The following is a 27,473-nucleotide window of genomic DNA, read 5'->3' as shown; positions in this document are numbered from 1 at the left end:
ATTTTTTACTTTTACATATTTAGTAAGAACTAAACATTTCTATAACAGCAAACTAATCTAATCAACAAAATCCTAAACCTGAATTACATTTTTTTTCCTATTTAGAATACAAAGTCTAGAAGGGGTCTCCAAGTAGAAACAACACTAGATATATTCTTTTCAATGATTAAACAGTTAATTTTGCCATCTCTGCCAATTCCATCACTTTTTCCATGCATTCTTCCATTGTGGTAGTTTGATGCAGTGGTGGGATTCAGCCAGTTCAGACAAGTTCAGCAGAACTGGTAGCTAATATTTTTGTTGAGTTCTGGCCCAGGCCTAGAATGGACTTCCGGAAGTGGCATCCACATAGAGAACCAGTTGTTCACATGTTTGAATCCCACCACTGGATTGATGTATCTTTCCATCTTGGCACATACAAAATTCTTGTTGCAGTCAATATATAATAGCAAAATTCCATTTTGTTTTCAAGCTTTTCTTTTAGCTAAAAGAAAAGCCTCTGGTTTCAATTTTATACTCATTTGAAGATTCTTCTGAATTGAAGTATAAATCTGGCCCCGATACTTCTTTGTTTTATCACAGATATACCAAAGATGATAAAAAGTTCTTTATTTACAACAATATTTAAAACATACATTTGAAATGTCTTTATACATGTTAGACAATTTGTCAGGCTTTAAATACCAATGATACCATTTTATAAAAGTTTCCTTTCAAATTATAATTCAATGTAAATTTAAGACTAAGCACCCAAATTTTCCCAGTTCTCAAGGATTATATTATACCCATATTTTTTTGCTCATTGATTCATGCAATATTTCATATATTTGTTTTCCAGATTCAATTTCAACAACTTGTTTTAAACCTTGACAATAAGATGTTAGTCATTAGCACACAGTACAATTTCAAATTCATTTTTATAGATTCAAATTCATAACTTTTCTTGTTTAAATTACATCTTTCTTTCAGTTGTAAGTATGTGAGCAAGTGACAAACATGTCCTTCTGACTTCAATTCTTTTGACTTGAGGTTTGGTTGCCCTTGAGTAAAAGATATTATTACACCATAAATCCACGGTTTTAGTCTCACCATAATTTCTTTTCTGAAAAAGTCTTCCTGAGGTGACACCCAAACAGATATCTTAGGAGAGAGCCTCATTTTGTATTTATTCCAAATTCATAGGATGGAAGACTTAACAAAATGATTCCTAAAGTTGGCATTTATTTTAAGCTTGTCATGCCATAGATAGGCTACCCAGTTCTATTAACCTCTCATTTTTAATGATCATCCAGTCTTACAGCCAGACAAAGCAATAAGCATAAAAATATAATTTTAAATCTAGTAAACCCAAACCTTCTCTTTTTTTAGCATCTTGCAACAAGTTGTATTTAATTCTTGGTTTTTTTCCTTGCCATATAAACTTAGAAAAATCTCTTTGTCATTGTTTACCTGGAGCATCAATCATCAATACTGATAATGTCTGGAATAAAAGAACATCATTGGTAAAATATTCATTTTAATTATGGAGATTCTTCCCAACAAAGATAATTGCAATTTTTAGATCTTTTTAAATATCTTTCAAAACAGGCACAAAATTATTAGAGTTTGCAGTTGTCAGTGTCACCCCAAAATATTTGATTCTTTTTTTCCATCTTAACATCCTGACTTATCAAGATTTCATAATCCTGAATATTCATATTCTTCATATTCTTAACTAGAATTTTTATTTTCTTGTTTTATTTATTTTGAAATCCATTAAAGCTCCAAAGTCACTTAACTTCTTCATCAATACCACTTGTGGGTTCTTTTAAAAATATAACTAAATTGTCAGCAAGAGCTCTCATTTTATAAATTTCATTTTTGATTTTCACACCCATTATTTTTTCATCTTGGTTAATATTTCTGTCCAAAACTAAAATGAACAATACTGAGGACATGGGGCATGCTTGCTTGTACCTTTTTGATTTTCACACAGCTTGGTTAAATCTCCATTAACAATAATATGTGCTTGCTGTGATGTGTAAAGAGTCCTTGAATAGCTGATCCATAAGATGCTTAAAAAAGTTAACTTAGTTGTCATTTAGTACATAAAGTCCCACTATTATTGATTTTATTTTATTTCCTTCAGTTCCACCTCTTCTGCAACAAGCCTGCCATGGTAATCTGATATTAATAATTTTGTTTTAAGATTTTAAGTTTTTATATGTAAAATGACTCAATTAATATTTTTGCACCTACAGAAATAAATTCTTCACCTAGATTTTTTATTAGTCAAATATTTTTTGTCTTCTATTTTGTCTTCTTATGTCTTCTATGTTACCCAACTAGGTAACATTATGTTTACAACCAAGCAGACAACCAAGCTCAAAGAGCACAAGGACTCCACAGGCTTATCCTATCCAGATCTTAACAGTCTCTTTGGATATTAATATCAGCAAGAGAATGCTTTTAAGGCTGCTCTTGCATTCTGAGTTTGATTTATCAAGAGTGTAAGCGAGAACTTTCAGCTATGTTGTTACAAACAAATAATGTTTTATTGGGGGTCACACTAAGCCCACCATTCTTTCTGCTTTGAGAAAATGAGCCATGTGTTTTCTCTTTAATCAAACCTTTCTGGGCTGGCCCCGTTAATGAATTGTGGTTTGGCTTATTATACAATAAGTTACCTTGAGGATATGCTACTGGTGCTGCTGTTGCTCTCCTTATTACAGCAACTAAGAATAATCCTAGGAAATACATTTCCATAATAATGATAGCTATAGAGCTAAGAAGTTTCAGAAAGAAAGAAAACTTGTGCAAATGGACACTTCCACATATACAACAAATATCAATGAAAACACTTTGTCACAACTATAACCAAAATTGTAATTCATGAAAAGTGAAAAAAATATAGAAGCACATTGACGCCTAGCTCTCTTTGAAACAATGAATGTTACTTTGAAAAGACAAAGGGCACACTGGAGGAAAAAAAAAGAATACAAAGGATGCCTTAATCCAAAGAGAATGGCTGGGTAGAACCTGGTAAAAGGGTAAAACAGTACCTCTGGATTTCACTCTGCTAGTATTGCCTACTACAGGGTATAGACCAGGTGTCTTCAAACTTGGCCCTTTTGTGACTTGTGGACTTCAACTCCCAGAATTCCTCAGCCAGCGTGGCTGGCTGAGGAATTCTGGGAGTTGAAGTCCACAAGTCCAGTGGCGTAGCATGGGTTGTCAGCACCCGGGGCAAGGCAAGTAATTTGCGCCCCCTAACCCATGGATTTTAGCACTCGAGTTTCTTCCACTAGATTAGTTAAAGAAACCCTTAACCCCTAAGCACATGTATTGTTTGTTATGAAAATACTGATGTAATTAAAGTAAAATGCATCTAATGCGCCCCCCTCAGATGTTGCGCCCAGTGCAGCCGACCCCCCCTGCACCCCCCACGCTATGCCACTGGTCCTAACACACCAAGCAGACAAAGGAGGTCCGATTTACCCCTTCCCTGCGAGGTTAGAAAACTCCGCCACATTCCCTAGAGCAGTGTTTCCCAACCTTAGGAACTTGAAGATGCGTGGACTTCAACTCCCAGAATTCCCCAAACAGCATCGCTGGGGAATTCTGGGAGTTGAAGTCCACGCATCTTCAAGTTCCTAAGGTTGGGAAACGCTGCCCTAGAGGAAGAAATGTCTGCTTGGGATTCTGCTGCAATTACCGCAGGAGATCCACCAGCCACGCAAGGCAGGCTCAGGCTGGGGGGGGGCGGGGCGGGACGGAAGCCTTGCCCTATATTCCACAATTAGAACAAGGCGCATTCCACCAGGCCACCCCTCCCCCTCCCCGGTTCCCTTCGGAGATCTCTTTTTTTCTTTCTCTCTCTTTTGCGCGCGCCCGCGCGCAGCGAAAACCAGCTCAAGGAAGATTTAAGTTTGCCTTCGGGAGACGCAATTCCGAGCAGAAGATACACCCAGGAGCGACGCCCTTTTCAGCCTTCTCGCCGTCTGCGGGCCTCATTCTTTATTATTACCAGGGGTCTTCAAGCTTGGCCCTTTTATGACTTGTGGACTTCAGCTCCCAGGAGACTTGTGGACTTCAGCTCCTCTCAGCCTGGCTGAGGAATTCTGGGAGCTGAAGTCCACAAGTCATAAAAGGGCCAAGTTTGAAGACCCCTGTTTATTACAAACGGCGAGCAGTGCTGGACACTCCGCCAAACAGTTCCGAGGGCTGGTAAATGACGAGGTGTGCTGCAGCCCCCCGCCGCGAGTCTACTGCAAGCCACAATCGAGACCACGTGTCTCTCGGGACAAAGGGGTGGGGTGTAATTATTCCTGTTATTAACACAATGTAGTATTAGCGTGGTTTCGTTATTGTTTGGAAGAGGGGAAAGAGAACAAAACGGCTGTTACAGATACGATTGCACGCTGGGCAGCGCGCGTGGTTTTAGTGTTAATATGGTGTTGCTGTCACGCCAAGCCAACTCTGTGCAGCCCTTGGGGCTCCCTGAGCAGCTCAGTGTGAGCGCGCGCCCCCAGATGTTGCGGCCGGTGTGGCCGGCCCCCCCTGCACTCCCCACGCTACGCCACTGCACAAGTCATAAAAGGGCCAAGTTTGAAGACACCTGGTATAGACTATAGAACCTGGTAGAGGATCCTTTTTATTCAATATCCTGCAATTTTCTATATTAATGCCTATCATGAAAGAGCCAGTGTGGTCTAGTACAGTGCTTCTCAACCCTGTAAAAGGTGTGGGCTTCAACTCCCATGCTGGCTAGGAATTTGTGAGTTGAAGTCAAGTTAAATTTGCCCAGGTTGAAAAGCATTCAGTTTAGGAGTTGAACAAGGACTGAGGAAAGTCCAGTTCAAGTTGACCCTTGACTACAGATGTTCCATGTTCCATGAGTGACTTTTGGCCAGTCATTCTCTCTCAGCCCAATCTAACCCACAGGGTTGGCTCTTGGAGGAGGAACATTATGTTTGTTGTCTTGAACTTCCCTCCCTTCTCTCTGACTAAACCAGCAAATCCTTCATTCGTTTAATCTCTCCATAGGAAGTGCATAAGCTATTTCCAGAAGTGTTAAACCCAAAAAATCCTAAAGTCTGATGTTACAATTCCACCATATTCATTATACATATACAGTAGCTACAAACCTGTTAGTACTCTTCTGCAATTAACAATAGCCTGGTTCTAAATTTGCTCCAGGACATGACTTGCCCCTAAATCCAGGGGCAGGATTATCACATTTTCTTGTTCGCCGGCGTCGTCCTTGCTGACAGGTGGACCAGCTAGACCAGCAGCTCCAGCTCCCATGAATGGCTGTTTCAGCTGGATCAGAATCAGAAAGCATTTGTCTAACTTCAGAACATTTAGAACTTCAGAAATAATTCCATCTACCTTCAGAATCTCACAGGCACATAGTATATCCTAATTATATTGGCTATTTGGGCTAACTTATTGCATAAATCCAAATCAACAAATAGAGTTTATTTTTCCCATGAAACAATGGTTAAACAGTACATACTTTAGTAAAATGTATGAACCTGGTCAAAAACAATAAGAGGACTTAATAAATCTATGGGAGAAAATACATTCTTATTAAAAGTATTCTGTATGGACACTAAAGGTAAAGGTAAAGGTTCCCCCGCACATGCATTCTAGTTGTTTCTGACTCTAGGGGCCGGTGCTCATCTCCGTTTCAAAGCCGAAGAGCCAGCGTTTGTCCGAGGACATCTCCGTGGTCATGTGGCCAGCATGACTAGATGCCAAAGGCACACGGAATGTTGTTACCTTCCCACCGTAGTGGTCCCTATTTTTCTACTTGCATTTTTATGTGTTTTTGAACTGCTAGGTTGGCAGAAGCTGGGACGAGTAACAGACGCTCACTCTGTTACGCGGCACTTGGGATTCAACCCGCCAAACTGCCGACCTTCTGATTGACAAGCTCAGCGTCCTAACCCACTGAGCCACCGCGTCCCTTCAGTATGGTATGGTATGCTAGTATGGACACTAGCATTGTTTTAATTACATTTGAACTCTTCTACAGCATAAACATATATTCATAGATGCAATTCTACTCAGTTAAGAATAAATGGTAGTATTTTCTGAATTGTCATGGGTGGCTTTGATTTGACTGCCACTCATTGGGTTATGGATTTTATTTAATATAATAGCCTCTTATTTTATTTGCTTACAATTTTAAGTTTTTTATATTTTTAAATAACACAGTAGAGCTAAGAGAGCCATTAAAATATATGGTAAGTCATTGAATGACTTCTAACCTGGTATGAAAGTTGAAGCAGGTATTTCACAGGCTTCTCCCTTGTAAAATGGAGTGCAGGCACATTCACACTTTCCTTCTATCAGCATTGCTGTCCCACCATGTAAACAAGGCCTACATTTGCATACACTGTATTCAGCCATATAATCCTCTACAGCTCTGTTCAGATTTTCTTTCTTTACTTGGAAGTCTGGGATATTCAGTGGGATAAGTTCGGAAATTGGGGACATCTGCAAAAACATTTAACCACATGTATGTGGGCACTTTTTTCAGTTCTGTGCAGAATACAGCACTGCATCCTGAGAACATCCATGCTCTGTATAGTTATACCCACCTCTTAAAAATTATTTGATTCTTAAAGATGCAGACTTTATAATATTTGTTTACTACAGACCTGTTGCTGCTGCTGCTGCATACAACAATAAAGGTGGCTGGGAAAAGTTAGAGGACCAGAGATTTCAATAGACTTGCATGAGCCCGCCTACCCCCAATGAAAAGGGAAAGGAAGGAAGGAAGGAAGGAAGGAAGGAAGGAAGGAAGGAAGGAAGGAAGGAAGGAAGGAAGGAAGGAAGGAAGGAAGGAACTCACAGGACTTTTGATTAGAATGTAAAGTTAAAAAAAAAGTTAGAAGAAAGTGGCAGCAAACCATCCCCAGAAAACCTCATGGAAATGTTCACTTCACCACCAGACTCAAATTTCATTCAAAGACAGTTTTAGATTTACAGGTAGTCCTTGACTTATGATCACAATTGAGCCCAAATTTTCTGTTGCTAAATGAGACATTTGTTAAGTGAGTTTAGCCCCATTTTACAACATTTCTTTCCACCTTTATTAAGTGGATCACTGCAGTTGTTAGGTTAGTAACACATTTAGTAAGTGAATCTGGCTTCCCCATTGACTTTGTTGGTCAGAAGGTTTCAGAAAGTAACCTAACCCCAGGAGTCAGGATACTGCAACCATCATAAATATGAGTCAGTTACCTAGTGTCCAAATTTTGATCATGTGACCATGGGATGCTGCCATGGTCACAAGTGTGAAAAACAGTAATAAGTCATTTTTTTCAGTGCAGTTGTAACTTTGAACGCTCACTAAATGAACTGTTGTAATTTGAGGATTACCTGTATTTGACTAGAATCTGTGATTCTGAAAATCTTTTAACTTTTAAATATTTCTTCTAGAAAGAAGAAAACTTTTTCATTTGTAGGTTCACTTTTGTTCAAAAAACTCTCCAACATTGATAGAAGAAAACCCGCTCACCTCTTGACTGATCACAGTAGGTGCTTGAGGTAGTGTAGCAGCCCATTCAACATACTGTTCTACATCAACTTCCTTGACATTTGAAGAAAGCAATTCATTCAGCTTTGTTAAAGTGGCTGTTGTCCCACCTTGAATTAAAGAGACTACCTCTTGGATAATTCCGTTCTTGTCATCCTGAGAACCTGGAAGAGAGAAGAATAGGAGGTGAAAAAAGAAGAAGAGTGGCTTATCAGAACAACTTCCCTGGATAATGATGATCATAATGAAGATGATATGATTAAAAGTAAAAAATGCTATTTTTCACTATAATTTTGAAGAAAGGAAATGATGTTTACTATGGTTGAAAATGGAGTAACTGTAAGTTTCTACCAACTATATTTGCCCAGATTGAGGAAGTTCAAGCTTGTATATTCCTTGGTAGCAACTGATTTGCTGGGGTCATCTTTCAGGTGGTATGGTGACCCAGTGCCTCAGTGAATAATTCAGGGATTCCTGCTTGAATTCCATGATGCCTAAATGACCAAGCAATGTATTAGAATAGGCATCTTAGTTGATCACTCTTCAATTATTTCATGATCTAGAGAAATACAGATCCTATGCTTCTAAAGATCCTTTCAGTAGCCTTTATTCCGTCTGCAACCCAGCCTTACTATTATTCTGAGGCAGCCCACATCTCATGGAAATGAAACCTACAGTCCTATTGTAGGAGCCTACAAAAGCCCTCAGATTACATTGTCCCAGTTTGGCAATTTGCTGCCAAGTTCTACTTAATCAATTGAAGGCCTCTAAGATGGAGATGCCACCCTCACCCTGTTCCTGTCTAGAACTGTGATCAATGTCATTTTAGTGATTGGCTGTTGAGGAATGAATGGACCATGGTCTCCTTTATGGCTAGTCGATCTGTATTCCTCCCCCCCACATACACACACACAAGAGGAATTTACCATTACCAAGACTCAACAACACGTTATTCCTGCAACAGAGCAGACATATGCACAATGACATCTAACCTGATTGGATAATCAAATCCGGCTTCATGGTTGCTAATGTTACCTGTACTGCAGCAAGAGAGTGCAGTTCACTTCTGTTTAGAACACTGAACACCATCCATAGATTGTGAAAGAACCACTTTTAAAATAATTCTCAATGTGCTAGTTAGGAAGCCATTCTGCCCAGATTAATGCAGAAGCCAAGTATGGCAAAATAAGGCTAAGCAGCATGCTAAAACTATGAATAAAGCACCCAAACTATGTTCTACACAATTAATTTTCAGGGGACCAACTGAATGTTTGGGACAGCCAATTTAGTATAGTAGTTAAGGCAGCAGGCTCAAAACTTGTTAGGCACAAAGCTACCTGGGTAACTATGAGCCAGTCACACACTGTCAGCTCTGGGAAGGAGGCAATGATAAACCAAATCTGAAAAAACCTTGCCAGGACTAATCCATATGGTTGCCTGAACAAAACAAAACAAAATATGGGTACCCAGACCAAATTCTACCAATATTTAAGTGTTATAATTGATGTTAGATAATGATGTGCATCTTATTATTTCTTCCTCACCTGAAACTTTTAAGCCATGGACCAAAAGAGTGAACCTGGTTTATTTAGATAAACAAATCTCACTCCTCTATTTTATTGGATTTGTTTTGAGTCAACATTCCTATCTGTTCTGTACTATTCTAATCTACTTACCACAATATATGGCAGTACTTAGCTCACCTTGGCTATTCATGAAAAAGCTAAGCGGAGTTGGATATGATTAATATTTGATCAAGAGACCATGTGGAAATGTCAGGGTCATGTGATAGTTTGGAAAGTTAAAAAAAAGAATTCTGGAAGAAAGCAATAACAAAAAAAACCCAAACCTTGTTTGTTGTCATAGACATCATGACATGTTCATGTAGTCAACAAGAGTTGCACTCAAGCTCAAAGAAAACCCTAGCATATTGTGTGCTATATTTTTCTTATCATCTCTGAAACCAAAGTGTTCTGGGTGGATTATAACAAAGTTTTTCAACATCAATGAAATCAAATGCAGTTAAGACATAGCATGGGAAATATAAAACCCACTGGCCAAGTTGGAGGTGGATGGGTGCTCTGCATAGGTAAGGATTACAAAACTATAGATAAGAACATTTTACTTTTCAGTATATAGTTAATCTAAACCTTGAAATGCACAAGTACATATTAAGAATGAAGAATAGAAATAGATCATGTGGAAATAGATTATGTGGGGGAGGAATAAGTCAAATTTGCCTTTGTTGAATAATACAAACATGCACACAGAGAGAGGATATGTATGCATGTGAGAGAGAAAATTCAAGAAGGCAGCTTCAGTTGTGTGACTGAAACCCCACTCTTTTTATGTAAATGGCAGATACTGGAATGTATCCAGTGATGGGATTCAGATATGTGAACAACTGGTTTTCTGTGTGGATGCCACTTCTGGAAGTCCATTCTGGGCCTGGGCAACAAAAAATTAGCTACCAGTTCTGTGAAGTGGTGCAAACCAGCTGAATCCCACCACTGAATGTATCTCTAAATACTGTTCTGTTTCAGAGACTAACACCTAAAAACAAATGCACAATTGCCATTCTTGTTTACATTTTAAATTGAAAACTTTCCTTATCCAGTAGCACATCCTTGTGCACCTACCCAATTCAAAATCTAGTTGGGCAGACTTATTTCATAACTCTTGAAGTACGAAACCCATATAGAAGGTTGTTCTGCATGAGGGATTCCACAGACTGCAAGACTCTTCTGTGATTATACCTCGAAAGAGACTTGACCATGGCTAGTCCACCTTGGCACATTTCACATGTTTGGGAGGTCTTCCACAAGAGTAACATTACCTCATTACTTCAAGAGAAATATAACTTATTGTCCCTTTGACACATTCTTCATTCTGGTCAACTTCCATAAAGGCAAAGGTTCCCCGCACATGCGTGCTAGTCATTTCTGACTCTATGGGCTGGTGCTCATCTCCGTTTCAAAGCCAAAGAGCCAGCACTTGTCCGAGGACGTCTCCGTGGTCATGTGGCCAGCATGACTAGATGCCAAAGGCGCACAGAATGCTGTTACCTTCCCACCGTAGTGGTCCCTATTTTTCTACTTGCATTTTTACGTGCTTTCAAACTGCTAGGTTGGCAGAAGCTGGGATGAGTAACAGGCGCTCACTCTGTTACGCGGCACTCGGGATTCGACCCGCCAAACTGCCGACCTTCTGATCGACAAGCTCAGCATCCTAACCCACTGAGCCACCGCGTCCCTTCAACTTCCATAGACTGCATCAATTGAAATCTTCCTGAGCAAAAATTTCTGCCTTCTTTGCTTGCTTTTTGCAAGTCTAATATACTTTAACTTTCATGAAAGTCTATTCACACAAATAGATGACATAAACATTACTATATCATAGCTTTATTTAGTGATTGGCATGCTAGTGAATTAGATTTGCATTAATATATATATTAGTATTACCCATTACTTAATGTGATTATAGTGTACATAATTGACATATTGCAACAATACATTTTAGCTCCAGAATGAGGGATACAACGTACCAATTAAAATGCAAACTTAGGGATCAAAATGTCAGAAAAATGCAGGAACTGAGGTACTTACTGTTTTCCAACTTTTCATTTTTACATTTTTCACGTTTAACCTTCGTATTGGCTTCTATGAACATTATATTGGCACCAATATCTAAATTAAAGCCTAGGCATTCAGTTACATCTTTTGTAGTGACCTCTGAAAATACAATCAGTAAAAATGATTACAGGTGGGAAGTAATTAGCATATATCCAATGCTTTGCAGTTGTTTTATATCTTTTAATTAAAACATTTTTAGTTGGAAACTCTTATTTTATAACCATTGAAAGAGTTGGCAAGTGGGAAATGTTGAAGCAAGCAACGGGTGCAACCATAGCCAATAGTAGAAACAGAAATGTTGCTTTGTGTCTCTTCCTTTTATTTTTTATTTTTGTTACCTCTTTCTCTCTTTCTTCCGTGCCCCATGCAACAGGTAGACAAGTAGCTTATACTAGAGATCTGAACCAACCTCAAATATAAGGGTTCTCAAATCAGAAGTGCAGATTGACTATCTCTAATGTGTAATTTGCCCCATTTTTCCCCCTATCTCAGCGGTCCCCAACCTTTTCTATATCCCACACTCCTAGAATGCTTCTGATATATTCTCACACCCCTTACAAAAGTAATACTTGGTTATGCATATACACTATAATTTTGAAACTTCTAAACCCAAGTTTTTGCACCCCCTGGAATATCATCTGACAGCCCGTTGGGGTGCGAGCACCACCAGTTGAAAACCCCTGTGCCTATCTGATACTGTCCAGATATTTTAGAGTACAATTTCCATACCGGATAAGAATTCTAAGAATTATAAAGACAAAGGTTTCCCTTTTTCAGGCATGTCTGACTCTGGGGGCAGTGCTCATCTCAGTTTCTTAACTGAGGGAACCAGTGTTGGTCAAAGACACTTCTGTGGTCATGTGGCCGAGGTGCACAGAATGCTGTACCTTCCCACCGAAGTTGTACCTATTTATCTACTTGCATTTGCATGCTTTCGAATTGCCAGGTTGGCAGGAGCTGGGGCAAGTAACAGGAACTCAACCTGGCATGTGGTGCTCAGGTCTTGAACCCATCTGTCAGGTTTCCAGCTGACAAGCTCAGCATCTTTAACCGCTGAGCGATCACAACTTACTCAGAGTTATGACCATCACATTTCTAAGGCACCATTTTGGGGAAAGGTTGATGTATATGTGTGCCTCAATGTGGCACAGATCAAGGACTGAGACATCAGGGCATCCATTTTTCCACCCCAAACAATACATGTAGGAAAGATGCTTAAGAAGCCATGGACCAGCTTCAGTCTGGCTTATCCCTGGAATTGGGCAGATGTGAATTCATCTGTAAAGGACTTTCCCTCTGAGAAGCAGTGAACCATTCCTCATTATCTTATAGAGATATTCAAAGTCTGGTGAATCCTTAGCTCAGAAAATGTCAAGAATTTATTGAATGCAAATAAAATTCCTTTCAAGCTTAGTATCATAGTGGGTTAATAAGCACTCTGATGCAAAGACAATTGCAAAAGATAGGTGGTGGGTAAGTGGGTATTTACATTTAAGCAACAATAGTTATTTGATTATTGTAAAACATCACTCCAAATGGTCTACTTTTTCATAATTTATTTTCTAATAATCTTGATGTTTGAAGTGGTATATTGATTTATCAGTATATATTAACTTGATAAATAATTTGGTTACTGTTCTGCTGAAGAAAAACTATATACATTACACTTAATTTTCTCCCCCTATATCTGAGGTTCATTTTTTCCTTCCTTTCATAATAGTTGATCCAACTAATGTTAGTTACATATAAATGTCATATATTGAAATGGATAGAATAACATACTTAGATTGTGGAGGTTATTTCAGTGGAGGATTCCATTTTAAATTGTTATGGTCTCTCTAAACAAAATTCACTGTGAGGAGTTAATATGAAAACTGGTTTGCCCCTGAAACTATCCCAAAGGAAGAGCTGATTTGGTATCACTGAATTATTCTTACATACAGGCCCTCTTCTGATAACATGCTAACAAGGACAATCAGAAGGTCATGGTGTTTTGCGAACATCAAATAGAGTGAATTTAAAAAAAATAACTAATTGGCAAATTACCTTCAAATCAATTCATTTTGTGGACTACTTCTACCCAATCAATTGACCCATATTGCCTGTGTACAAACAGAACCAAGAACTGACATATCTCTAAAACACCAATTAGCTCCTGAGAACTGGCCACAACTATTGCTGTTTGATAATGCATGGAATCTTGCCAGTATTTTCTTAGCAAAGTTCACTGGACACTACCTGGAGGTGGCTCAGGAAATTTATTTCCAAAAATGGTGATTTTTTTGCCAAGTTAGTGTAATTCTGTCCAAACTCAATTGTCTGATAAGGAGATTTGGTTGGGTTATTGATTGACTGGGTCAAGAGATAATAGAGCCATTCACATTTTTATAGGAGAGGACTTTCTATTAATCTAGCGTACATGAGCAACTTGGGGCTCCTCCTAGATTTGCAATTTCTGCTTAGAGCACAGCTTAATTTTGAGAGTTGATTGTATCTGTTCTTTCATTGGGAGGCTTTGCCTCACTTATTCCATGGTACTAACCGAATGGACTATTGTAATGCATTCTAGATGGGGCTGTACCTGAAAAGTATCTGGACGCATCAGCTGGTGCAAAATACAGTGGTATATGCAGTTATCTGTGCCCTTAGAAGGATACACATTATAGCTCTGGTCTACAAGCTGCATTTATTATCAGTTTGCTTCTGGGTCCCATTCAAAGTGCTGTTTTTGATCTTTAAAGCCCGTCATTGTCAGGTTATTTGAAGGACCACTTCCACCCATTTATATCTGCCAGGTGTGGCACAAGAGGTATGTTGTGGGCCTCATCTGCAAAAGAGTTTCATCTGGCAAGATCTAATAGGTGGACCTTTTAGCATCATTCCTGTGGGACATCACCCCCCCTCCCAGGTATGATTGGCCCATTCCTTGATATCCTTCAAGATATGGCTGTATCAGAAAGTCTGAAAATTTCAAGCCAATAGTAAATTGATGAGATGGCTGAATTGTTTTAAACATCAATTCTCTCCACTCTTGTTAGTAATAGTATTTCTGATGTTTTTTTAATACAGTTTTTACCATTTGGATTTTATGATTGTTTTTATTGTAAGCAACCTAAAAATCATTTGTGTGATGAGTGGCTATACAAATATGATAAACATGTACCACAGACTTAACAAAAGATCCATTTTAGATAGTGCTGAGATCTGGTTCTAATCACCTCACCAGCAAGGTGTGAGATTCAGCCTGACTATGCCTTCACAAAATGGGTTGTGTGAGGAGTTTGCCAAGTTACAGTAAGGCTCCCTTGCACCCTTTCTAGCTTCTCCATACTGAGACCCCCCCAAGGCCTCCCCCATCCTGAGGCATCCCGTGTTCCACTTCAGTGCAGTGTCCTTGCTATTTGTCTTAAGGGCAAATACACTCAATTTCTTTTTTCACAGACGCACTGCAGCAGACTTAATTTCAAAACCAGTTTGTATGTAGCTTTTCAGGGGTCTGTTGTAACTTTGAACAGTCACTAAGGAACTGGTCATACGTTGAGGACTGCCTGTACAGGGAATCCATTGCTTGCCTCTGAAGTCAAGAAATCAACAACAAAACTAATCAATATAGTTCAATATAAACATCATAAGATGCAGCCCAAATTAAGATTTTTGAAGAACCCAATTTTAAAGAAAACATGTTGATGGTCAGAAATCAGATGCCCTGATTGACAGTTTTCCCATTATTCCAGAGTTTACTCTCGGTTATAAGAGATTATTTTCATTATGTCCTTACTATTTGTTGTCATAGTTCGGTTATCCAACACATATATTAGTTCATATTTTCCTCCAATGGTTCCTCTCTGTGCATAATGAGTTCCATATGTTTCCAGAAATGTAAAATATTCTCCCTTCTCATAGCTACTGGGCAAAAGCTTTAGATCTTCCAAGAATGTCTCACTCAAGCGCAAATTGCGTTTTCGCAATTGGAAAGTTCCCAGTTGTATATTAGATTTGACATGTAAATAGACGTAACTCTGTAAGAAGAAAAAAGTAATATGTAAGTTATCTAAGATTGAGAAGAAGATTGTGGTATTATTTCACATTGTCTTCTAATTACTGCAAACTGTTTTATATGGGCAGTTCTCAGGAGATGCAAGAATCTGTAGATAATTCTTGCCCATACAGTGGGCATGTGCAAACATGGGAGGTGTAACTCTTCCATCTCTTCCATAGAGTCAGATTTAGATAAATTTGAAAAACAGGAAGTCCTCAAGATAATTCAGTTTAATAATCTGTACGTTCAGCAAATGATTCTGGGCATCCTCCCTTTTCTATACCACTCTGTAGCTGGTTATTTAAGGCATGTATCTTACACCCAAATCACTAAGAAATTAGGAGTTATAGGCATGTGCAAATCGGAATGTGCAAAATTTATGGAAATCACAATCCTGCTTGATGCTGTATTTCTAACTTTTAGGAATTTCAAATGGCCGTTCTAATGGTTGTCCCTCACCCATGACAGTGATTCTCTAAGCATGATGTCCAGTTCTTATGCCCATGACCATCTTTACTGGAGATACTGGGTCCTGGAAAGAGAAAGTGTTTTTTTCCAGACAAAACACACAGTTTTACCATGGAGTGGTCCAGGAAACATTATGGAATTACGTATTGCTATCCTTTATTAATAAAGTAATGAACTAAAGAATCATTCAAGAAGCCCATAAAATAAAATAAAGCTTGTAATTAACTAGAATTAACATTCAAGAATTTGGTGTCTAGCAACAGCTATTATTCTGAAAATCCCGAAGTAAATAAGCATTTGAAAATCATGGTTACTTCCCAAAGGAGAGAAAGCCACCACTGAGATGTCATATGGTTTTTAATAGCTTTGTATAGTTGCTGTTGTGCTGATGTGAGTCAGCAAATAGAAAGAGAAAAAGGGGAGGAGAAGCTCAAGTCTAGTCTTGAAGTTCAGGTGTTCCATCATGTGAGCTGATGAACTGAACTAGCTGCTAACCAATTCTGGTAGAGTATTCCCTTGATCTAACCTTGGATATAGGTGCAGTAAAGCCCTGCAATGGGAGACATACTGCCAGTCTAACCCAACAATAGAGGTTGAGAAAAAGAGAGGAAGAATTAAGAGAAATGTTACAGAAGGAAATGGCTCATGATGTGCTCTGCATATAAGTTAAATAGGCAGGGTGACAGTATACATCCTTGCCAGACTCCTTTCCCAATTTTGAACCAATCAGTGGTTCCGTGTCCAGTTCTCACTGTTGCTTCTTGACCCGCATATATGTTTCTGAAGAGACAAATAAGATGGTCTGGTACTCCCATCTCTTTAAGAACTTGCCACAGTTTGTTGTGATCCACACAATCAAAAGCTTTAGCATAGTCAATGAAGCAGAAGTAGATGTTTTTCTGAAACTCCCTAGCTTTCTCCATGATCCAGCGTATGTTGGCAATTTGATCTCTAGTTCCTCTGCCTCTTCGAAATCCTGCCTGTACTTCCCCAGTAGTCATGTAGTTTTGCCTTTTGGTACTGGAAGAGCAAAGAGCAGAGGGCTACTAGTAGCGCCAGAAAGAATGAAGCGACTGGGCCAAAGCCGAAAGGACGCTCAGCTGTGGATATGTCTGGTGGTGAAAGGAAAGTCCGATGCTGTAAAGATTTTTTCTCCATAGGAACCTGGAATGTAAGATCCATGAATCAAGGAAAGCTGGACGTGGTCAAACAAGAGATGACAAGACTAAACATTGACATCTTAGGTATCAGCGAACTACAATGGACAGGAATGGGTGAATTTAATTCAGATGACCATCAGGTATACTACTGCGGGCAAGAATCCCTCAGAAGAAATGGAGTAGCCTTCATAGTCAATAAAAGAGTAGGAAAAGCAATACTGGGATACAATCCTCAAAATGACAGAATGATCTCAGTTCGAATCCAAGGCAAACCATTCAATATCACAGTAGTCCAAGTCTATGCCCCAACCACCAGTGCTGAAGAGGATGAAATTAACCGGTTCTATGAAGCCCTACAGCACCTTATAGAACTAACACCCAAAAATGATGTCCTTATCATCATGGGGGATTGGAATGCTAAAGTAGGAAGCCAAAAGACAACTGGAATAACAGGCAAATTTGGCCTTGGAGTACAAAATGAAGCAGGGCACAGGCTGATAGAATTTTGTCAAGAGAATACGATGGTCATAGCAAACACTCTTTTCCAACAACCCAAGAGACGGCTTTACACATGGACATCACCAGAAGGACAACACAGAAATCAGATTGACTATATGCTCTGCAGCCAAAGATGGAGGAGCTCTATACAGTCAGTAAAAACAAGACCAGGAGCTGACTGTGGCTCAGACCATGAGCTTCTTGTTGCAAAGTTTAGGCTTAAATTAAAGAAAGTAGGGAAAAGCGCTAGGCCAGTCAGGTATGAATTAAATCATATCCCTATTGACTATACAGTAGAGGTGACAAATAGATTTAAGGAATTAGATCTGATAGACAGAGTGCCTGAAGAACTATGGACAGAGGTTCGCAACATTGTACAACAGGTAGCAACCAAAACCATCCCAAAGAAAAAGAAATGCAAGAAAGCAAAATGTCTGTCTGAGGAAGCTTTGCAAATAGCTGAGGAAAGGAGGGAAGCGAAAGGCAAAGGAGAAAAAGAAAGATATGCCCAATTAAATGCAAAATTCCAAAGAATAGCTAAAAGAGATAAGAATGCCTTCTTAAATGAACAATGCAAAGAAATAAAAGAAAACAATAGAATAGGGAGGACCAGAGATCTTTTCAAGAAAATTGGAGAGATGAAAGGAACGTTTCATGCAAAAATGGGCATGATAAAGGACCAAAATGGCAGGGACCTAACAGAGGCAGAAGAGATTAAGAAGAGGTGGCAAAATTACACAGAAGAACTATACAAGAACGAGCTTAACATCCCTGATAATCACAATGAGGTGGTCACTGACCTCGAGCCAGACATCCTAGAATGTGAAGTGAAGTGGGCCTTAGAAAAGCTGAGCAACAACAAAGCTAGTGGAGGTGACAGTAATCCAGCTGAGCTATTCAAAATCTTAAAAGACGATGCAGTAAAAGTGCTACACTCAATTTGCCAGCAAATTTGGAAAACTCAACAGTGGCCACAGGATTGGAAAAGATCAGTTTACATTCCAATTCCAAAGAAAGGCAGTGCCAAAGAATGTTCAAACTATCGCACCATTGCACTCATTTCTCATGCTAGTAAAGTTATGCTTAAAATTCTACAAGCTAGACTCCAGCAGTATGTGGATCGAGAACTACCAGAAGTACAGGCAGGATTTCGAAGAGGCAGAGGAACTAGAAATCAAATTGCTAACATACACTGGATCATGGAGAAAGCTAGAGAGTTCCAGAAAAACATCTACTTCTGCTTCATTGACTATGCTAAAGCCTTTGATTGTGTGGAACATAACAAACTCTGGCAAGTCCTTAAAGAGATGGGCATACCAGACCATCTTATTTGTCTCTTGAGAAACCTATATGCAGGCCAAGAAGCAACAGTGAGAACTGGACACGGAACCACTGATTGGTTCAAAATTGGGAAAGGAGTCCGGCAAGGCTGTATATTGTCGCCTTGCCTATTTAACTTATATGCAGAGCACATCATGAGAAAGGCAAGGCTAGATGAATCAAAAGTTGGAATTAAGATTGCCGGAAGAAACATCAACAACCTAAGATATGCAGATGATACCACTCTAATGGCAGAAAGTGAAGAAGAACTAAAGAGCCTCTTATTGCGGGTGAAGAAGGAGAGTGCAAAACTTGGGTTGAAACTAAACATTAAGAAAACCAAGATCATGGCATCTGGCCCTCTCAATTCCTGGCACATAGATGGGGAAGAAATGGAGGTAGTGACAGATTTTATTTTCCTGGGCTCCAAGATCACTGCAGATGGGGACTGTAGCCAAGAAATTAAAAGACGCTTGCTCCTTGGGAGGAAAGCCATGGCAAATCTAGACAGCACACTAAAAAGCAGAGACATCACCCTGTCAACAAAAGTGCGTATAGTCAAGGCTATGGTCTTCCCAGTTGCAATGTATGGCAGTGAAAGCTGGACCATAAGAAAGGCTGAGCGCCAAAGAATTGAAGCCTTTGAACTATGGTGCTGGAGAAGACTCCTGCGAGTTCCTTGGACTGCAAGGCGATCAAACCGGTCAGTCCTAGAGGAGATCAACCCTGACTGCTCTTTAGAAGGCCAGATCCTGAAGCTAAAACTCAAATACTTTGGCCACCTAATGAGAAGGAAGGACTCACTGGAGAAGAGCCTCATGGTGGGAAAGATTGAGGGCAATAGAAGAAGGGGACGACAGAGAATGAGGTGGCTGGATGGAGTCACTGAAGCAGTAGGTGTGAGCTTAGATGGACTCCAGAAGATGGTAGAGGACAGGAAGGCCTGGAGGAACATTGTCCATGGGGGTCACGATGGGTCGGACATGACTTCGCAACTAACAACAACAACAACTGTCCCTAGGGTTTTAATGGCAAAGATACTGGAGTGGGTTGCCATTTTCCTCTCCAGTGGATCACGTTTTGTCAGAACTCTCTGCTATGACCTGTCCGTCTTGGGTGGCCCTGCACGGCATAGCTCCTAGCTTCACTGAATTACACAAGCCCCTTCGCCATGACAAGGCAGTAATCCATGAAGGGGAAGGTTAACATTAAGGATGTACAAATATAGCCTTTCAGTATTTCAATAACCCAATTCAATATGAATGCAACCAACAGCTCACTGCTCCCTTTGCCATTTGAGTTTTGGTTGCCCTAAAGTAATGCATATTTACCTATGATTTTTTTAAAAAATAAGTTTTATTAATTTTTAACATAATCATCTTAATATTCAGTAAACAGTGTGTTGTCTGGGTTTACATTTAAGAAAAAATTCAGTAACAGTTGATTTCTATAATCTGTAATCCACATAATAACTTTACTTGATTTCCTCTTTTTTCCATAGTGTTCTCTTTTACCAACCTTAAGTTAATACAATTCTTGTTATTTTAGTGAATGACGATTGAGTATAAAAGTTTTCTAATACTTCTACAGATAATAATCACATCAATATAATATTCCTTTTCTATCTAGTCATTCTGGTTGTCTCATCATAGATCCTGTTTACAGTTCTTGTTTACATTTGTTCTTGTTTACATTTGTTTTTCCCACAATGTTCAAAACATTCTTACTGGTTAAGATTTTCTCAAAGTTAATTACAGTCTATTTTTTCTCATGTCAGCTAACCCAATACTTTTACCTTTCTTAAGGAATAAATAAGACGAAAAAAAGTAAGAATAAAAAATAAATAAAAAGATAGTATGCTACCTAAAATCCCTAATTCCTATAAGATAATACATATTTATTTCTAAAAATATTTTGTTCTTTTTTACCATAATTAAAAATATATTTAATCTTTAAATGTTCCATTTAATAAATCTAGTCCTCTAGTCTTTTAAGTCTTATTCAAAACATTTTTAATCCATTGTAATTTTCTTAAAGTCAATCACCTTTAAATATCTAAAACCTTTCCTTTATATAAACCATTTGAACTCTTTTATATTACTCATATCAAGAAATAAAATAAAAAGAAAGAAGGAAAAGAAAGTACTGTGTTACCTGAGGGGCTCTTCCCTCTTAAAATCAAATTCATATCCAAAATTATTCTATTTCTTTAGCCATATTCAAACAGGTGTTTCTTTTTTAAATACTTTCTCTGATAGGCCCTATCGTCTATGATTATTTTTAACAACTTACCTTTCCTTTGGTTTTCTCTAAGAAGTCACTCAGACTGGATGATTTGGCAAAATTTACACCTCCCTCAACACCACCAGATGCAGGGAGCAAAGTCGATTTCAGTTGAAGAGACAAGCTCACATCAAGAGATTGTGATTTTGTACTGACTATTTTTTTCATTGTTGTTCCTTGGTCGCTGTAGAATTCACTTGTAAATTTTTTGTCTCCTCTTGTCTTGAAAGGCAGAAAATATACAGTTAAATGGCTGAGTAACAGTTAGGTAATGATGGACAACACTTAGGTTAGGATGACACCGTGATAACTCATGACATGCTTAGTTCAGACAAGAAATTAGTTAACCAGGTTTTGCTTTAGCACCATTGGTGAATGGTGTGGGATGCTTCCCTCTTTTAAAATCCTTCCCTGTTAGTTTCCTAAGTGTAAGCGACCAATCCCAATTTGTGAGGAAATGAGGGGTTCTTCTATAATAGACCACGAGAAGGGGAAAAGGCTGTGTTCAGTGGTGGATCTATAACCAATGAACTTTCAGCATAGATGCCAGGAGCTGTTGGGATGGACACATCTCCTTCCACCCCTGGAATATCTTTTAGATGATCACTTCGAGATCATCCTATCCTGCCATCCCAATTTCAAAGTTAGAGGACCTCCAGATTGCTCTGCATAGCCTGAACTGTATATCTGTGGCCATCAAAATCGTCAAAACTTGTGAGGGGTGAAAAGTATGTGGTGGATTGGTCTCTCCTATACTACACAGACTGATAAAGGGAGGCTAAGGCCAATGTGGGGTTATTTCAACTTCAGATTTCTGACTAAACCATAACAAAATCTGGTAGCGTGGTGATCCTTTGTGTCTGCAGGTGAATGTCTGAAGAGAGATAAAATTCCATATTTTTGTTAAAGAACTAACCTGCTTGCTTTTATTATTATATACAAATCAAAACACCTATACACAGAACACTAATTGTATCTTTCCAGCATGTTTTTTATCTCTATGGTGTTAACATATTTATGTTAAATATTAACATAATTAACATTTAACAAAATATTTATAACTCATGCCCTTCAGCCATATAGGCGTTACAGCTGATGGGAAATTCCTAGTGTTCCAGTCCCAATGCATGTAGTCAGCACTGTGATGAGACATCTGAATTAGCAAATATGAACAAGGGGACCTTGCTATTGATCTGGTTCCCCCCCCCCCCAAAAAAAAAATCTATACAGCATTGCATTTTGTTTTTGCCTGTTTGTTTGCGGCTGCAACATACGAACCTGATTGATCTTGGCTAATCTCAAAAAGCAAAGCAGGACCAGAACTAAGGACTATCTGAATGGGAGACCGGAAATTCCAGGGGTGTAAGCTATATAAGGCAATTTAAAAAATATCTAAGGCAATGGCAAAACATTTATATAATGTTGCCAAGAAAATTATATGGGCGTACCCTTGACATTTTAGAAGTTGAGGCTGAGCCAAAGTGGATTTTACTTTTTGATGCAAAACAACACTCTGCTTTTGAAGCTTACGTCATAATTGAGGACAGCCACATTCCATGGCTTGCGGTAATAAGTGGCTGTGTTTCCATCACGGACTCTGTCACAGATGCCATTGTAGAACTCGTTGTAAAGTGCTTTCTGAGCCGGTTTCATTCCCAGCATATTCACACTTCAAGTAAAGGAAGGAAAAGTTATGTTATTAACAAACAACCATTTCATATATAATGCTTTATATATTATCAGAAATAACAAGCGGGAACCACAAACACTAGTCAGTAATATACAAAAAATACTAAAGATATTTTTTTTTCTTCCTAGAATTTTCCTCCAAGTGCAAGGTCTGCTTTTTTTTTTTTTAAAGTGTTGTTCCATTGGTTGCAACAGGAACTGATAGACCAGCTTATTGTCTCAGCCTGGCACCATGGACACCAGCCCAAAGTTACTTAGCCAGCTTTCTTGCCTATGGTGGAACTAGAAGTCAGTCTCCTAGTTAACCTTTGAACCAGACTGGCTCTCACCAAACAAAAAATATTTTTGCACCTTAAATATTAAACACTTACTGTCTGGTAGGTTTTATTTAGTAATCATTTAACTTGGCTGTCAAGATATCCTTTTCAATGACTCTGGATGGCTTACAAGTAACACAAACAAAATTTATAAAAGAATCATAGTTGGCCAATAAAGACCAGTAAAAAGCCAAACTAGTGAGGACTCCACAATGACCCTTTTCCACAGCCTGGGAAAACAACCAAGTATTTAATGATTTTCTGAGTATCATTATAGTGACCTGTTCAAAGGTCAGAGGGGGATGTCGCTCCAGAGGGCAAGTGTCACAACAGGGAATGTATGCTTTCTGGAACTCATAAGATCACACTGTTTCAAGGATCACAATCCACATTACCACATGGATTCATTAAAGGGCTACACTGGGTTAATCTGAAGCCCCTTTCTCAAGCAGACCAGGATAATTTGTAACAGGTTTTCATTTAGTTAGAAAAGAATTTAGTCCAGGGGTCCCCAACCTGTGGGCCATGGCTCATTAGTGGGTTATGAGAGGATTGCAACTGGGCCACGAAAATTGCCAGCTAGCGTGCACACATTTTCCTCACCTGCGTGAGCAGTGGGTGAGCATATGCACACGAGCTCCATTTGCCATCCCCTCTCCCACCCACCCCAAGCTGGCTTGCAAAGCTGGAAACTTTAGGGAACTCTGATTTAGTGCACTTCGTATTTAGATTTCTGTTAAGATCTAGGCTTGATCAATTTGTTCTAAGCTGGCATGCAAAACAGAAGAAATAAAGCTGGCTTTGTAACATCCACAAGATGCCAAGGTTAGCAGACAGTAAATTCTAATCTCTGATGGACAGGTCTGTTCTCCCCAACATAGAAGCAGCTAAAAAATAATGAAGAACTTTAATCTTCATGGTGTCCAAACATAGGACCAGAAAGCAGAATGGTAGATTCATTAGCAGCAAGGGATTGATAAAAAAATCCATGGCACTACAAACCGGCTGGTCTTTATTTTGATGTTCTTTTTTTAAAAAAATGTTCACATCATAGAAATGTCTTCTCCTTGACATAAACACTTAGTGATGCTTAGCAGAAGATTCATAACATGCCAGAGCAAAATCAAGGAACATTTCAAGATGCAAAGCTCCCCAATTGAGAGATGAAGTGTGTACAATGGGTCTTGATTGTATGTTAATGTTCTGGTGACTTTTAATTTTGTTGATATTGTTGATTTTAACTGTCATTTGGATTTTCTTTGGTTTTATGAATACCACCTGAAGTCATTACCATATCAGTTAGGTAGCCATACAAATGCTCCAAGTAAATGCTCCAAAGACTCATCTGGTGTTCAGGGGCGTTATAGGAAATTAAGATGGCACTGAAAGGTGGTACTTTGTTTTGCAGGAAGACCATTTTTCATTATTTTAACACTACTGGTATTATAAGCCACCCTTGAAAATTTCAGGTAGCTTTTTAAAAATCAAATTAGTTTTTTAGTATGTGTGTGTGTGTGTGTGTGTGTGTGTTAATAAAAAGTCGTATAGAACTGTAGAAGCTTTGCATTCTTGGAAGCCATTTTGAATCCAGACTTAGCAGAGAGCACAACATGCAATTCTGCACTTCAGAAGCTTGACCTGGTGTTTGGTTTTTTTTTTATGGATTTGGGTTTAATAGTTTCAATATGGTTCAATTTCTGATAGGGAGATGCCCAGAGTTTGTTATAATATGGGAGCATATATTAATGCAATATATAAAAATAACTAAAAATTCATATTCTTCTAATTTTCTAAAACTCACCCTTGGCCAGCTGTTCTTCCCAATTCTGATACCTCAATGTCACGATCCCGACAGGGTGGGCGTTTGGTTTCATCACAACCATCTTCATCAGAAAAATCACCACAGTCATCTTCTGTGTTACATATCAACCTATTCTTTAGACAATATCCTTAGTGTGGAACAAAAAATAAAACATTATAATTATAGATAATTGGATATGCAGAATAGCTTCAAAAAATTTCCCAAATGGTGCCCTTTGGACGTACTGGGCTTCAATTACCCAAATTTTCAGCCTAAATAAAACAAACTGTCATTTATATCAGAATGTCTGATTGATTTAATTTCCCTTGGGGGAAAAATAGTACAATATTTGTTTGAATGATATAATATGCATTTATATATCACCGCACTGTCAAAAAAAACTTATTGAGGCTTTTTGGTTTGCATTTCAGGGCAAATTTAACTTAACCTGTTTTTTCTGAACCAGTATTATAAAACATTAAAAAGGTTTCATTTGGTGAAATAAAACAATCATCATCATCATATAATAGTGCAATTAAAATATGCTTGTGATCAAAATATACTAAAACTGAACAAGATCTTCTTCAGTTTTTTTTATTGGGAAACATCATAATACTCTGACATTTAACGTTTCTCTATGGTTCTCTATGGTTCTCCCCTCAAAACATGGCTTATAAAAATGCATGCATAAGGAAAATGTTCTTGTGAAAATAACATTAGAACACACAATGTTCATCATGATACTATACTATGGATGTTTGCTTAGAAAAAAAAAGTGTGATGGGAGAAGGCTTCTTTAAAAAGCAAACAAAAACACATCAAACTACTCTGCCATTTTTGCCCTCTGGAAAATCATCCTGGAGGTTCTCTTTGCTGGACAAGAATGGCAGTAGAGAAATGTCGTCAAAGTCTCCACAGCCATACCGCTCTTTTTGCAGTTTAGAAAGCAAACAAGAACGTATCAGCCAGTGTGCAATTTTTCCCATTTGGAAACATATCCTGGAGGCTGTCCTTGCAAAGAAGCCCACTGTCCTAGAGTTTTAGACAGTGTTTTTTTTTTTGTAAAAGAAAAAGGTGCCGGAACTCACACATGTCATACAACCCGCCTTGCCTACCCTACAAGGTTCCATCCAAAAAAGGTGCCGGAACTCCATTCTGAGCGTTCTATGAGAAAAAAAGCCCTGGTTTTAGATCATTGGGATCTGGCTTTAAATCTTCATCTTATCATCAGACTGCTTTAGTCAGTGATGACAGCAGAGAAATTACCGGTATGTCAGAGTCTCCATACCTACCATTTTCACATTCAAACTCTTGATTCCCACAATGACCTCTCTCATCTGGACACAGACGTTTTGTCTCACAGGGTTCTCTGTCACTCAGGGATGCTGTGCACGGCTTTCCTCCAAACTGTCCAAACTTCAGAATACTCCTTGAGCGGTACTTTATGGGAGATATTAAAAACAAAATTTTAAAAAGGCTCAGAATTGGCCAGCTGTGGCGGGAATGAATGGCTGGGAGAAATAAGGCTGGCCCCAAAAGCCCTCCATTTGCCTTTTAATTAATCCTTTCAGATTTAACATGCTAGGATTAGTGGATAACCCAGTTATTCCAAACAAGAAACCTTTTTTCTTTTACTACTTGAAACTAATCATTCACCAAGGAACCCATACTTTACAAATAAATCTTCTTTATGAAATCCCTTTAATGAAAGCTAAATTATGGAAATGCCACTTACTCTTTCTTTTGAGCATGGACTACATGCCCCCCAACCACTCCAAGTAGTCAGCAAGCAGTCAATGGGCACTGGAGCATTAGGTACCCGTTTCAACCTTAAAATAAAATCATTTTAAAGTAATTTGAAATGTTTCTGGTTTAATACATCATAAGTTCCTATTTGTATATATAGTATTTGTATACTGCAAGGAAATATATGAACAATGCAACTTTGTTTAATAGAGATGCAAAGCTGTCTTTTTGTAGCTTTCACAGAAAAAGTTTGCATGACAATATTTGCTCTGGACCATGCAATTTCAAGATGCACGCTATTGCAATATGCACCTGAAAACTCCACAACCATAGGAAAAAGGGTTTGAGCCTTGCAACTGATTTGCAGTTTCAATGTGTAAGCTTCTTTGCTTGTTTTAAAGCAGAATTCAAGCAAGAAAGATTGTATCTGGTATAATATGATTTAATACAAAGAAGCTTAAATATATAACTTGATGGGTTTGTACATTTGCATTTTAAAGAATTCTCAGGAATTTTCTCTGTACCACTGATATAGGAAAAATCAGTGATGATCTGAGATCAGAGGGGTGCATATATTGTCTTGTGTGGTTGCTAAATAATGTCTTTTGTATTTACTGTTCAACATTTACCATGAACATTTTAGTACCATGATACTAATAAAATAATCTGACAGTTTTATTTTATATTTTTCGCATGGACATGAATTCTATTATACTCAATAGGGCTGACATATTGTTCAAAATTAATCAGATTGCTAATATCACTTAGAGTTAATCAAAGCATTTAGAAAATGGTAGGAAGCAGGTTTTCTCTTACTTTCTACCTTCCAGAAATTAAAAATGGTACCAGGAACTTTGGAAAAGATTGGCCATGAATGCTACCAAATGTAATTTCTATTCCATAAAATGAACTCACCTTGCTTTCCCTGCAGAGGCAAAACCATTTGCTCCTAAAATGCAGAGAACTCCTATAAGAAGCAAAGAAGAAGACAT

The 27,473-nt window shown here is 38.5% G+C and overlaps 1 protein-coding gene across 3 annotated transcripts; it reads right to left on the bottom strand.

Moving 5' to 3' along the window:
• Positions 1–528: 528 nt before the first annotated feature.
• On the bottom strand, positions 529–27,473 carry LOC310636733 (complement component C9-like; the record flags this gene model as incomplete). 3 transcript variants are annotated; one of them, XR_014491774.1, is made up of 13 exons in its annotated part: positions 529–1,040; positions 1,450–1,480; positions 5,127–5,301; positions 6,255–6,483; positions 7,511–7,692; positions 11,134–11,259; positions 14,939–15,179; positions 20,938–21,150; positions 22,459–22,597; positions 24,736–24,883; positions 26,028–26,175; positions 26,471–26,564; positions 27,397–27,473. XR_014491774.1 is itself a non-coding variant. In XM_083356818.1 (12 exons), 11 exons carry the CDS (start codon positions 27,471–27,473, stop codon positions 5,147–5,149), a joined length of 1,752 nt encoding a protein of 583 aa, XP_083212944.1. In that variant the 3' UTR covers positions 529–1,480; positions 5,127–5,146. The 3 variants fall into 3 exon arrangements, 2 of the variants coding, with proteins under 2 accessions (XP_083212944.1, XP_083212945.1); XM_083356818.1 differs by having other exon boundaries at positions 529–1,480; XM_083356819.1 differs by lacking the exon at positions 1,450–1,480 and having other exon boundaries at positions 1,026–1,040.

The sequence above is a fragment of the Vipera ursinii genome (assembly GCF_947247035.1).
Source record: "Vipera ursinii genome assembly, chromosome: 2".
In the NCBI taxonomy this organism is placed as follows: domain Eukaryota; kingdom Metazoa; phylum Chordata; class Lepidosauria; order Squamata; family Viperidae; genus Vipera; species Vipera ursinii.
This window is presented reverse-complemented; position numbering and strand designations above follow the sequence as displayed.